General features: G+C 45.1%; 1 protein-coding gene across 3 annotated transcripts; it reads left to right on the forward strand.

Moving 5' to 3' along the window:
* The first annotated feature begins 7,734 nt into the window (after positions 1–7,734).
* DRD1 (dopamine receptor D1) lies at positions 7,735–12,960 on the forward strand. Of its 3 annotated transcripts, XM_032336987.1 has the most exons (3): positions 7,735–8,323; positions 9,159–9,290; positions 9,392–12,960. In XM_032336987.1, exon 3 carries the CDS (start codon positions 9,897–9,899, stop codon positions 11,235–11,237), a length of 1,341 nt encoding a protein of 446 aa, XP_032192878.1. In that variant the 5' UTR covers positions 7,735–8,323; positions 9,159–9,290; positions 9,392–9,896; the 3' UTR covers positions 11,238–12,960. The 3 variants fall into 3 exon arrangements, with proteins under 3 accessions (XP_032192878.1, XP_032192879.1, XP_032192877.1); XM_032336988.1 differs by lacking the exon at positions 9,159–9,290; XM_032336986.1 differs by lacking the exon at positions 7,735–8,323 and having other exon boundaries at positions 8,480–9,290.
* Positions 12,961–13,173: the final 213 nt, after the last annotated feature.

Here is a 13,173-nt window from a genome sequence, read left to right on the forward strand (position 1 = left end):
AGATAACATGTTTCTACTGCTTTGATTCAGAAACCTCACTGATTTAGCATTGGCTGTGCTTTGCAAAAATTTGACCCAAGTGGATCTTAGAGATCTAAGCTCTACCCCTGGGTCTCCTATTCTCAAGTTAACCTGCTAACTCTGCTTTTAAAAAAAAGGACATCTGGCAAAGAAAAATGCAGCTTATAAACCTTCCAGGAATGATAAATGCCAATTTGAAAAGTGTTCCCTTTGATAACCAATAGTTACAAAAGGCCTCGTGTAACTAAAGATACATTACACTGGGAAGACCTAGAGCCCAGGCATCTCCAAAGAGATTTTACAGATACTTGGGGTCCTTTGCATGGTTATTAAACAGAAAGCGGAGTTAGAATCTTGTAAATATTTCCCGCCTCTACCTATATTTAAACTTGTTTCCCAAAAGGCTGTCTTGTTTAGTTTTTTTTCCCCCCTGAGTACAGCTGTTCCAGGCTTTTAGTTGTCATTGTTCCTTTACCTTTAATTAGGAGGGATTCCTTTGCAAGGCTGCAGATAAAATTTCTTTTCTTAGAATTAAATCCAACAGGGTGATGCCTAAAGAAATAGAAGGCCTAATAAAAGAATTTGTAAGGAAGTAACAGATTTTTTTTTTTCCACAAAGGGACAAGTGGTGAATAGTATTTGCTACAATATCTGGTAGCTTCAGGTAGCAGCGTGGGGGGATCAGTGAATGGTTTTGCTCATCTCTGCTAATCCCACTACAAGAGGTGTCTCTGATAATTAAAGCTACAGAACCCATGGCTTAACATCTGTTGGGATGATGTCTGAGAGGCTGGCTGGGATAACCGAGTAAGAGATGTTGAGACCAGATTAGAAGAATAGTTGTAGGCTGGGAGAAGGGCCTCAGCTCATGAATTTGTTGTGAAGGATTCTCTGAGGCTCTCTACTCATATATGGTCTCATGGGCCAATGGACAAATCAGCAGCTTTTATTTTTGTACAGAGCATTAGTTATAAGCCTCAAGAGCCTGCTGAGGCATTTTCTATGCAAAGTATCTCCCCTGGGCTTTGGGTTTTCTGTAAATGGCCTAAAGAAGTCTCTTTAAGGTGACTTAAATAGACTCTGTATTTACTCAGTATAAACAATTTTCTTGAATTAGCCTGTCTTTCATCTTGCCTTAGTTTATGATTTTGCTAGTAGGAGCATTAATTTTTTTCTCAACAAAATTGAAACTCATAACAAATTGATACTGTGTTGTGTGAAATAGATCTATCATTTACCGTAAGAATAACAAAGTCTTTGGGGCCAGGGATATTTGTTTTGTTTGCTGCTGTCTTCCCAGCATCTAGAAAAGTACTTGGCCAGGGGTAGGCACTCAATAAATATTTATGGGATGTGTGATGGCGTTTCTAAGCGCTCTAACTTTTCTCAGAGTTGACTCTGTCCATAGCCCCAGAAGGCCATGCTGGGCCAGACTGATTCCATATACCTCTCAAGACTGAGGGATTCAGGAGAAAGGAAGGGAAAATTCTGGAGCCATACTAACAAGTGGGCCAGGGCTAGATTTAGTGCTTATGGCAGCCCAGAACCATGGGTCAGTAACAGTTTTGGGGTGCAAAAAACAAAGAAAAGAGCAGAAGAAAATCAGCATTGTTTAATAAATCTCCTCCTCCAATCTCAATTTCCCTTGTCTGCTTACATTCCTTTGTTTTTTTTTTTAGGTTTGAAATCTAAACTGTCAATATGTCTATTTCCACAGGTGAGGGAGTAACAGGGCGTATATGGATCCTCCCACCTGGAACAACTAGTAAGAGGGAGAGAACACACAAAACAACTGTTTTCAAGATACCAGACATCAGGCAACCAAGGACAGTGATACTGGAGAGATGGGACACAAATGAGGCGACCACCTTAGCTTGCTGACTCAAGAGGAGTGCCAGGCCATGGTGCATAGAAGGGGAACACAGGTGGAATCCAGTGGACTCCTTGAGTTGAAGAGACAGAACTGTAAGTGTAGGGACACCAAGGATTGCCTAACAGACTACTGGAGAGGACAGACCTACGGAGAAAGAGAGGGAGGGTACTCCAGATACCTTCAGAGTCCTTCTTTAGCCGAGAGCCAACTGATGCATGATCTGAGACAATGGGAGTGTGCACATTATAGGGAACAGTATCCAGAACTCATGTGGGCCAGGAACAGCGCCTGTTGCCACCAGCCTGACTGGAAAATCTCAAAATTCACAAGATGTTTGGTAGAGGACGCAGAGGAATCTTGCCTCAGTCATGGAAAATAATTAGCCATGGACTAAACTCTGCTTTGGTTCTAGCTAACAAGCCTTGAAAGCAATACCTAAAAAGACCAAACTGGTTTTAAGTATAAATGTGTTTTAGAGCAAAGCTCAAGTATCTTGGTAGGAATATTTAAAGATCTAACTAGCACCCAACAAGATAAAATCCACAGTATGTGGTATCCAATCAAGAATTACCAAGCATGGGGCACCTGGGTTGCTCAGTCCTTGTGTCTGCCCTCTCCCAATGTGCCTGGGTGACTCAGTCATTAAGAGTCTGCCTTCAGCTCAGGTCATGGTCCTAGGGTCCTGGGATCAAGCCCCACATCGGGCTCTCTGCTTGGCAGGAAGCCTGCTTCTCCCTCTACCACTACCCCTGCTTATTCTCTCTCTCTATCTCTCTCTCTGTCAAATAAATAAATGAAATCTTAAAAAAAAAAAAGAATTACCAAGCATGAAAAGAATTAGAAAAGTATGACCTACAATGAGGAAAAATAGCAATCAATTGAACGGACATAGAGGTTAGAGTTAGCAAAGAAGGATATGAAACAGGTGTAAGTACATTTCATAGAGTCTGGTAGTGAAGTAGGGGAATAAGAGATGTAAAAAAAAGGTGCAAAAGGAACTAATAGACATGAAAACCACAAAATGTGAGATGAAAAATACACTGGATGAGATTAATAACAGACCAGACACTGAAGAAAAAAAATAGTGAACTTAAAGATACAGCAATAGAAACTACCTGAGATTAAAAAAACGAGGAAAAAGAGTAAATAAAACAGAAAAGCATTAGTGAGGGGTATGTGGGCCTCTAAGTAGTCTAATATATATGTAATTGGAAAACCTGAAAAAGAGAATGGGGAGACAGAAAAAAAATACTTGAAGGGATAATAGCACCCAAATTTCCAAATTACAAAAAAACTATAAACCCACAGAACTGAGAAACTCAATAAAATCTCCAGCACACTGAGAGTTTGAAGAAAACTTCATGAAGGTACATCTTGATTAAATTGATCAAAACCAGCGCTAGAGGAAAAAAAAAAGTCTTGAAAGCACACAAGGGTAAAAAGATGAGTTAGGTAGAGAGGGACACAGGTAAAGGTAACAGCAGATTTCTCACTGGAAACAATACAAGCGAGAAGAGAGTGAGCCAGCCTCTTAGAGCACTAAGAGGAAAGCTCTGTTGATCTAGAATTCTAACCTGAACAAAAATATCTGTCAAAAACAAAGTGAAAATAAAGACAGAGATACAAAAGCTGAAAGAATCGATCAGCAGCAGACCCGCACCGGACAAGTCAGAGGTTTCCTGCAAGCAGAAAGATGTTACCAGATGAAAGTAGGAATCTACACAAAAGAATGGAGAGCATCAGGTACAGGGATGGGACGCCTGGGTGGCTCAGCTGGTTAAGCGTCCGTGTTCAGCCCAGGTCATGATGCCAGGGTCCTGGGTCCAGGGTCCTGAGATTGAGCTCCACATTGGGCCCCTTGCTCAGCGGGGAGCCTCCTTCTCCCTCTCCCTCCGCTATTCCCCTGTTTGTGCTTCTTCTCCCTCTCTCTGTCAAATAAATAGTCTTAAGAAAAAAAGAAAGAAATGGTAAGGGGTAAGTAATATATATTACAGGGGTAAGTAATATATATATATTTTTCTTATTTAAATCTACGAGATAATTAGCTGTTTAAAGAAAAATCACAACAGTGTATATGGTGTTTATATCACATATAGGAATAAAATGTATGATAATAACAGCATAAAGACTGGCAGGGGAGACATGGAAGAATATTACTGTAAGATTCTCAACTGTACCTGAAATGATATACTATCACTTGAAGATAGGCTTTGGAAAAGATATATGACATAAGATATGGATATTTATACTGTACTGATACATAATACAAATCATATATACTCATATGTAAGGCATACATCTTATACAGATCTATAATTTATATCACATACATTATATCCTAAAAATCTTATAGAGGATGTAAAATTTAAAGCAACCATGAAAATAACAAAGAATTCTAGAACAGAAGGCAATACCAGGAGATAAAATAAAAACTATTCAGTTAAGCTTAACGAACGTAGAAAAAGAGGGAGAGGAAAAGGGAATGACAAATATGCAACACTAGAACATGATATGGGCTGAATAACATCTCAACTGCTACACAAAGTAACATTTGTTGATTTCAAAATTTTTAATCATGTCGGTTTTTGAATTGTATAGTAACTATAGGGAAAGAAAATGTGACATGGGATCAGGTACTTCAGAGATGCTATATTTATGGTCTAAAACAAGCATTGTAGTTAAAAAGTCAAGGTCAGCCAAGCTTTATTCTTTTTTTTCACTGACGTTATAAGTCATCATCTTTGGTACAAAATCAGCTTTAATAATCCCAAAGCCACGCAAATGTATCTTTGTTATACCTGACAGTTCAGTTGTTTTATTTATCCTTTTATGAGATTAAGATAGCCCTGTGGTAACACACCTTTTGTATTGGTTTACTTTTACAAACTCTAAATAAAAATTTGTTGAAAAGCATCATTTTAACATCCTCCTTCCTGCAGTGCATAAATCACAGCGGGACTTAAAAGACATGCCAATTTGGGAAATAAAGGTGCTTTTGTGTTTGGGTTTACATTCCCAGCATGATCTAGTGCTAATACCTGCTTGCATTTATATGTGTGTTCTTGATGTTTGTGGGGGAGATTTTTACAGAACAAAACGGAAGCCTTTGTTTCACCTTAGCTTCAAGAGAGGAAAAAAAAAAGGAAAAAAGCTGAAATCTCTAGCCAAATTGTAAGTTCCTCTGAAATTCACACTCTGACAAGTGGAAAAAACAAAAAACAAACAAACAAACAAACAAAAAAACCCCCCAAACTGCCACGGGATTTAAGCTATGTTTGACTCTTTCCTGTTCCTTGGGCAATCATGTTAAAAAAATCAGTGAACTAAGTCTGCTAGAACGAGATCTCAGGTGTTTGTCTTGGAATCATGAGAAACTGTTCAACTCTCCTGGTTTCCTGGTGACAGGAAACAAAATCACCCTCTTGGGTATTCCCACGGTCCTCCCTCCTTCTCTAGCTGAGTTCTTGAGCCTTTTTTATGTATAACGGGTAAGGAGGAAATTTGTATGTTCTGACATTGCAAATGGCAAACATTTACTTGTGGATGAAAAGTACTTCTCAACCCCCACGGAGGTGAGGTCTGTTGATCTGATCACCTAGACCTTTCAGGGGAATGAGCTGATAAAGGTCAGCGTGGACTAGTTTGGAAAGAATTTAGGAGATTTATCAAGCAAAGAAAGAGATTTCTTCCCCCCCTGGAGGAGCAGCTGCCTAGCTTGAGAAAAACGAGGATGGGAAAGAGTATGCTATGAAAGTCATTTCCAACAAGATTTTGGGTAACAATTAAATTACATATCAAGTATTTCTTGGCCAGTGGACTGGTATTTCATAATACGATGCCACCTGGAACCTGATCAGTCACCACTGGGCTTTATATAGAGGAGACTTCGGGAGGCTACGTATTCTGGTTGTAGTTATCATCCTTGTTGTTGTTGTTTTTTCCCCCCCAAAGATTTTATTTATTTATTTGACAGAGATCACAAGTAGGCAGAGAGGTGGGGGAAGAGAGTGGGGGAAGCAGGCTCCCCGCTGAGCAGGAGCCTGGCATGGGGCTCAATCCCAGGACCCTGAGACCATGACCTGAACCCAAGACAGAGGCTCAACCCACTGAGCCACCCAGGTGCCCCACTGAGCCACCCATGAGCCCCACATCCTTGTTTTAATTTAAAGAACAGTGAGCATTGCTGTGGTTATTGGCTCTGGGAGGGAGGACTTTGGCAATGGAGGCACTTCCCAATTGACCTTATCCTGACCTCCACTCTCTCTTACCTCCATATTGGTAGTGTGCTCTTTTGGGGTTTTCTTCTCATAGGGAAAATGCCAAGGAAGTCCTCCCTCCTCTAGTCCAATCCCATTTGCCCTTTATCCTGGAAAAGGGACCTCACTTCTTCCTGTTTTCCAGGGTTAATGCTGAAATTTATCCTACATGTGTATTTCCGGGTGGAATGCCCTGGAAACACTTCAGGATGGGGTGGGTAGAATGTGGGGAGTTAAATGTTCATGTTCACATGACCATCTTGAATCAGAAGCATACCTTTAATTTGTACTGATTGGTAAAAGGGAAAGAAAGATGAAGTCAAGAAGTTTGGGGGAATGCCTGTTTTAAGGAAAATGATCTGGAATTATTATGTTAAGCATGGCTTTCGGCTCTACAAGAATGTTCTTTCGACACGTATATGGCAAAATTGTGTCTCTGATTTTGACTCACGACTCATGGTGTTGCTGTGTGTGATAACGAGGCTCAAGGTGGGAGCACAGAGCTGGGGGCAGAGGCCCGGGATGCTCTGTGTCAGGAATACAGTCCTTTCCTTGAAAAAACCAAGGTGCAGATTGTACTGGTTAATCGAATGGAATTATTACTCAGGTTCTGGGTGTTTACAGAGAAAATTGTAGCTTCCAGTGTGGTGCCAGGTTCTCATGGAGCTAAGGCTATTGGTTTTCGGATGAACCCCCCAGGGATTTCTGCCCATGAGGGGGCTGCTGAGTACCCAGGCTCAGTGTCACGCCCTCTGTAAACATCATCTCATTTACCACTTACAACAATCCTGCGATGCCATCACCATTTACAGAGGAAGAAACCAAGCTGGGGGGGGGGGGGTGGGGGAGAGCCCCCACAGCCAGCAGCGGCAGGGTACAGGTGGGAAGTCAGGCAGCCTGACAAGGACACCCTGTGTATTGAGGATTTGTTCAGATTTCAAAGTACAATTATGTACTGGGCGTTACAGACGTGTAACAGCATAGTAAATGGTAAGACTAGTGCAGAACATTTATTTCTGAAAATTAAAGGCCATTATTGCTACCAAATCAATGTGACTGTTGTATACGTATTTTGCCTTTGTTAATTTTAAACATGATTTCAGTATCACTAGTGATCAGCTAGCAACCTTTTTCATTTTTTCAAGTGGAATGTTCTCTTAATTTCGTATGTAACCTGTTGTCTAAATTTTATGTACAGTCTTTTATAATAAACCATTCTCCTACATGCACAGGAAGGCATGGCGAAGGGCCACTTAACATACACATTCTTTTGAAGTCTGACCTGTGAGGCATTGTCCAGGGCAGCTGGGAAGAAGCTGGGGGAGATCGTTCTCCTCCAGGCCCTCTTGCCTCAATTTTGCCCAGTGCTCTATTTTAGACCTGTGGGTAATTTCTTATTTAGTTTGTTGGCTACGACAGTAGAGCCGGAGCTCCCAGTGGGCAGTGACGCCTAAATGAAAAGAACACGCAGACGGGAGTCAGGCAGCCAGCCAGCCAGCACTTTCCTTAGCTCTGTTAACTCTGAACACCTTTTGGAACCTCGTTTTCCACTCGGGCAAGGTAGAGATGACCAGGCCTATGAGAAAGGATTGTTTTAAGGGGCGAACAATGCAAGGTGTGAGCCCGGGACACGGAGGCTGCTCAGTAAATGCCTGTTCTGTCTGGTCTTTTTGAGAGTAAAGCTTGCATCTTGCTCAGCCTACCGCCCTTGCTCTTTGCACATCATGAGTGCTCAGGAAAATATACCGATTCAATGAATGCAGAGGCAGCAAAAGGAATTTTTCATTCTTGTCAATTTTTAGCAGAATGAGCCCTAAAATGAGGAATACTGGGCATCCCATTTTCCAGGTTCTGGCAGTCACGGTCGGGGAAGTGCCGGTCACAGCCGGGGTCCAGCGTAAATCCGGGAGCCTGGGCGGGTGAGGTTTGTACCTGCCAACGCGCAGCGGGGCCCTGGGAAGCCGCCGCCGCCGGCAGAGGGCGCCCCGGGCCTGCCGAGCTCGTGGTGCTGGGGTTGGGGCGCTCTCCGGATGCGGGGCACAGGCTGCAGTCCGGCATTGACCCAGGCCCGCCAAGCGCCCGCTGGCGGGGCGGAGCTGGAAGAGAGCGCCCTCCGTTCGCAGCGCAGCGCACCTGCCAGGCGCGCCGCCGAGCCCAGCCGTCTCCGACAGCGGTGAGTACCTGCGCCGGCGGGGCGCGCCTCACCCTAGTTGGGGGACACTTGAAGACAGCGCAGGTCGGAGCAGGTTGGACGCAGGCGGTTCCAGGGCTTGGTGTGTGGGAGAGTGGGCAGGGTCCTGCTTGCTTCGGTCTTTGGGAAGGGCTAGGGGTCGACCCCAGTGAATGTCGATCGGCCGAGCTTCGCTTTCAGGCGACTCGGGCTTCCTTGAGGTTCTAACGTCTGGCGGGCCCTGTCGCGTTCTGTCCGGGGGTCCGAGGGTCCGGGGGTTAGCCGGTAACCCAGGGCGTGAGACCGCTCACCTGGGCGCCTCTTCCTCCCCCCACCCCCCCGTTTCGCCCACGGCACCATCCAGGGAACCACGTGCGGCTGTCGCCCGAAACTCTGCCTGTCAAGCGAAGCCCGCCCCCAGGGCAGGGGAGGGGACGCGGGGGCGGGGTGGGCTGTGCCCCACGGGAACCCGGCTGGCCCGTGCGCCCTCCGGTGCCAGCTCGGCTCCCACTGCCTGGCGTTCCCACGGGCTCCCGGGAGGTAGCGGACAGCGCGGTAGAGAGGCGCAGAGCCCGGCCCCAAGGGGCCAGAGGCCACCCAAGGGGCCCCCGGCTGCTCGGTTCTGGCAAAAAGGCAGAGAAGGGAAGGAGCTCTCCAAGTGACTAGTCCCGGAGGTGCCCTCTCTCAGGGAGGCGCCGAGAGTCCCGGAGCCCCTTTCCCAGGTGTCTCCTTCGGCTTTGAACGATCTTTAGCCTTTGGAGGTAGTAGGGGAGCGCCGGTCCTGTGGGACCTGGTCTGGGATCATTTCCCAAACCTGCCTGCGATTTTTGCGCATCAGGAGCCAGACCCCGGGTGCGCGCCCCGGGCAGGACTCCGGCGCGCCTTCTGGGCGTTGTGGAGCCTCGGCGTCTGGCGAAGCCCGCTTTCCGAGCTCGGGGGGGAGCTTTGCGAAAGACAACCTCAAGGCAAGGTAGGTGGCTTGGATGGAGTTGAAGTGGGTTTGATATGCATAAAGCTGTGATCTGCTCAAGTTCTGGAGAGCAACCTTTGCTTTCTTATTGCTTTTTAAAGGGCGTTTGGAGAGCTGCGGTGGAGCCAGGGGCTTGGAGGAGCGAGGCGTATATTTTCAGCTGCACCTTCAAACGGGGAGAATTCTGTCACCACCAGAGAGGCAACAGCCCCCAAATATGACTACAGTTGCCTAGATCCGCAGAGGCCTGGGAGTCTCTGGATGGATAGCTTAGAATATGCTGAAAAGCCAGTGCCTTCCATGAAGGATTGAAGGGCCAGCTGGTCAACAGGACAGTGGCCTGGAGCAAGGGAGTCAGCAGACACTCACAGCCAGCAAGAGGGACCTTTCAAGGGGGCTGACGTGCATTGCCAAGGGCAGGCTCCTGCCACGCAATTGTAGCAGCCCTCTGATGGAATGCTGGTGAGGTCCTTCACCCAGGGGAGCCCGCGGGGCTGTGCCAGGGACTGCCTGGTGAGTGAGAACTCGTGCAGGTCCGACTGACCCCTTATCCCTGCTTAGGAACTGGAGGGGGTCGGAGCCCCCTATGTGCTCTCCCTCAGCAAGATGAGGACTCTGAACACCTCTACCATGGATGGGGCTGGGCTGGTGGTACAGAGAGACTTCTCCTTCCGCATCCTTACAGCCTGTTTCCTGTCTCTGCTCATCCTGTCCACACTCCTGGGGAACACGCTGGTCTGTGCCGCTGTCATCAGGTTCCGACACCTGCGGTCCAAGGTGACCAACTTCTTTGTCATCTCCTTGGCAGTGTCGGATCTCTTGGTGGCTGTCTTGGTCATGCCCTGGAAAGCGGTGGCAGAGATTGCTGGCTTCTGGCCCTTTGGGTCCTTCTGTAACATCTGGGTGGCCTTTGACATCATGTGCTCCACAGCGTCCATCCTCAACCTCTGTGTGATCAGTGTGGACAGGTACTGGGCCATCTCCAGCCCCTTCCGGTACGAGAGAAAGATGACCCCCAAGGCAGCCTTCATTCTGATCAGCGTGGCGTGGACCTTGTCTGTCCTCATCTCCTTCATCCCTGTGCAGCTCAGCTGGCACAAGGCGAAGCCCACGATCTCCTCCGACGGGAACGCCACTTCCCTGGATGACACCCTGGACAACTGTGATTCCAGCTTAAGCAGGACCTATGCCATTTCATCCTCCCTAATAAGCTTTTATATCCCTGTGGCCATCATGATTGTCACCTACACCAGGATCTATAGGATCGCCCAGAAACAGATACGGCGCATCTCAGCCTTGGAGAGGGCAGCAGTCCATGCCAAGAATTGCCAGACCACTACAGGTAATGGAAACCCTGTGGAGTGTTCTCAACCAGAAAGCTCCTTTAAGATGTCCTTCAAAAGAGAGACTAAAGTTCTCAAGACTCTGTCTGTGATCATGGGGGTCTTTGTGTGCTGCTGGCTTCCTTTCTTCGTCTTGAACTGCATGGTGCCCTTCTGTGGGTCTGGGGAGACCAAGCCCTTCTGCATTGATTCCATCACCTTTGATGTGTTTGTGTGGTTTGGGTGGGCTAATTCTTCCTTGAACCCCATCATTTATGCCTTTAATGCTGATTTTCGGAAGGCATTTTCAACTCTTTTAGGATGTTACAGACTTTGCCCTACCACGAATAATGCCATAGAGACAGTTAGCATCAATAACAATGGGGCTGTGGTGTTTTCCAGCCATCACGAGCCACGAGGCTCCATTTCCAAGGACTGCAATCTGGTTTATTTGATCCCACATGCAGTGGGCTCATCCGAGGACCTGAAGAAGGAGGAAGCAGGTGGAATGGCCAAACCCTTGGAGAAGTTGTCCCCAGCCCTATCTGTCATTTTGGACTATGACACCGATGTCTCTCTAGAGAAGATCCAGCCCATCACACAAAATGGACAGCATCCAACCTGAAGCCTGAGATGAATCTGGCCAGACAGGCTCAGCCCAAAAGCTGGAGGAGATTTTCAGTGGCTTGCGAGGTGTGGTGAGACTCAAATGTCAGGCGAGCCCTCCTCTGCTGCTTTTCCTTCAACACACAACTAACTATATTTTAAAATACATTCCAGTGTGTTTTCTTTGTTGTTCATAGTGAATTCAAGAGGGACATATGTGGAGTGAACGTTCACAGGGATGTGTCTTTGGCTCCAAAATTATTTTTAGAAACTGATTCTTATCTTAGGACTTGAAAAATAGGGCGCAGAATCAACAATGAACAGCATCGCTTAAAAAGTAGATCCTCTCCCGGAAGGAGATGAGAAGGGTTGAGTTTGTTGTGTACAAACAGGTGCTAACACTGGTCCAAGGAGAGTTTTCAGATTGTAAAGGTAGGTGCATGCCTTCATAAATTATTTCTAAAAAATAATTGAGCCTTACAGTAGGAGTGGGATTTTTTTTTTTTTTTTCGGACTTGAGAGATGCTTTGTTGATATTGGTTTTATTTATTTATTGTATTATACGGATATTTTTAATTTATTAAATAAATCTATATTTATCAGATGTCATAGGATAAACTAATAAGTTACTGAGAACTTAAAGTCACATTTCGTCCATGTAACTAGCACTTTATTGGCCAATGAAACAAACAGAGAAACTCTGAGATTCTAAATACTCATATATAACTTCCAGAGACACAGCCAAGGTTGATAGGAAATGAAGTCGTGACGATTCCTTAAAATTCTTTAGCATAAATAAATACGAGGTGGGAACTGACAAATGCTGTGAATTTTTTTCTTCTAGAAAGATTTTGAAAAACAAAAAGGCATAGCTACTATTATGTTCACATTTTTTTGAATGACAGGACTTCCCAGGACAAAGATTTGCCATTCTGTAAATATCTTAAATAAAAGCCAGCTTAAGAAAGATCTGATTTGAAATTTATGATCTTAGGGGGTAATAAAAAGTATGTGCCACTTTGTATTTATGTAAAATACTTGGCCTTCTGCGTCTTTTCTCATTTCAGTGTCAGATAGCTTTTATGAACCAAACAGAAACTGGCTGTCCTGGTTGGATATGTGTATGAAGACAGGAGGTATCTTTAATTCTTGCATTGCAGCAGTGTCACCGATGGACAGAGGTCAAATCCTGCATCTGTATCTTACCAGGCCAAATCATACCACTCAGTGGGGCGACTTTTTGTAGTGCTTTAATCTGAATTTAGAATTGATTTTTTTTTTAAAGTCTAAATGTTAACAGTATTCTAACTAATGAATAGTGCCTCATTATCATCCTCGAGTTAGACATTTCTCTTGGTGGAAAAAACAGGAGACCCCTTCTCTTTGGGTGTGTTAAGTGCCCCAAAGCCACCAGTATCTCATTTGACAAATGCTAGCTCCTTCTCTGTGCTTTGGAATCAAGTTCCTATCTCATCAGCTCAACTGTATAAAGTATCACAAGTCTCTCCTGCCAGATACTCATCATGTGGAGGCATTTCAAGAGAATTTCTTTGAAATGTTTACAGGGTATCCTTGTTGATAAGCAATTTACACAGCAGTTAGGTGACATGGGTACCAAGAAGGAAATCTACTGAAAATTGTCTCCTGCGTCAGGTCCGTGTTATTTATGCATTGTGAATGTTTCTTCATTTTATTGCCTGTATGCTTTCTTACATATAATAAAATTATTTTGTGAACTCAAATCAATCCTGAATGAGCTGTGTCCCATTTGTTAAGTGTGTTTTAAAATCAGGGCTATTTCAGACCTATGAGTAAGAAAACATGGGCGTTTTTGAGGACAACTGACTTTTGCTTTTCTTTTTAATGCAAATTTCTCCTGTTATGGATGCCACAGGTTGCCTTGGACTATTTAAACAGGAAGTGTTTCGGATTTGGACTACACACTCCTGTGAGGG

The sequence above is a fragment of the Mustela erminea genome, chromosome 3 (genome assembly GCF_009829155.1).
Source record: "Mustela erminea isolate mMusErm1 chromosome 3, mMusErm1.Pri, whole genome shotgun sequence".
Classification (NCBI taxonomy): Eukaryota; Metazoa; Chordata; class Mammalia; order Carnivora; family Mustelidae; genus Mustela; species Mustela erminea.

Bases quoted from the DNA above. Each gene is read 5' to 3' on its own strand.
- DRD1 (XM_032336987.1), top strand. From the start codon at position 9,897: ATGAGGACTCTGAACACCTCTACCATGGATGGGGCTGGGCTGGTGGTA.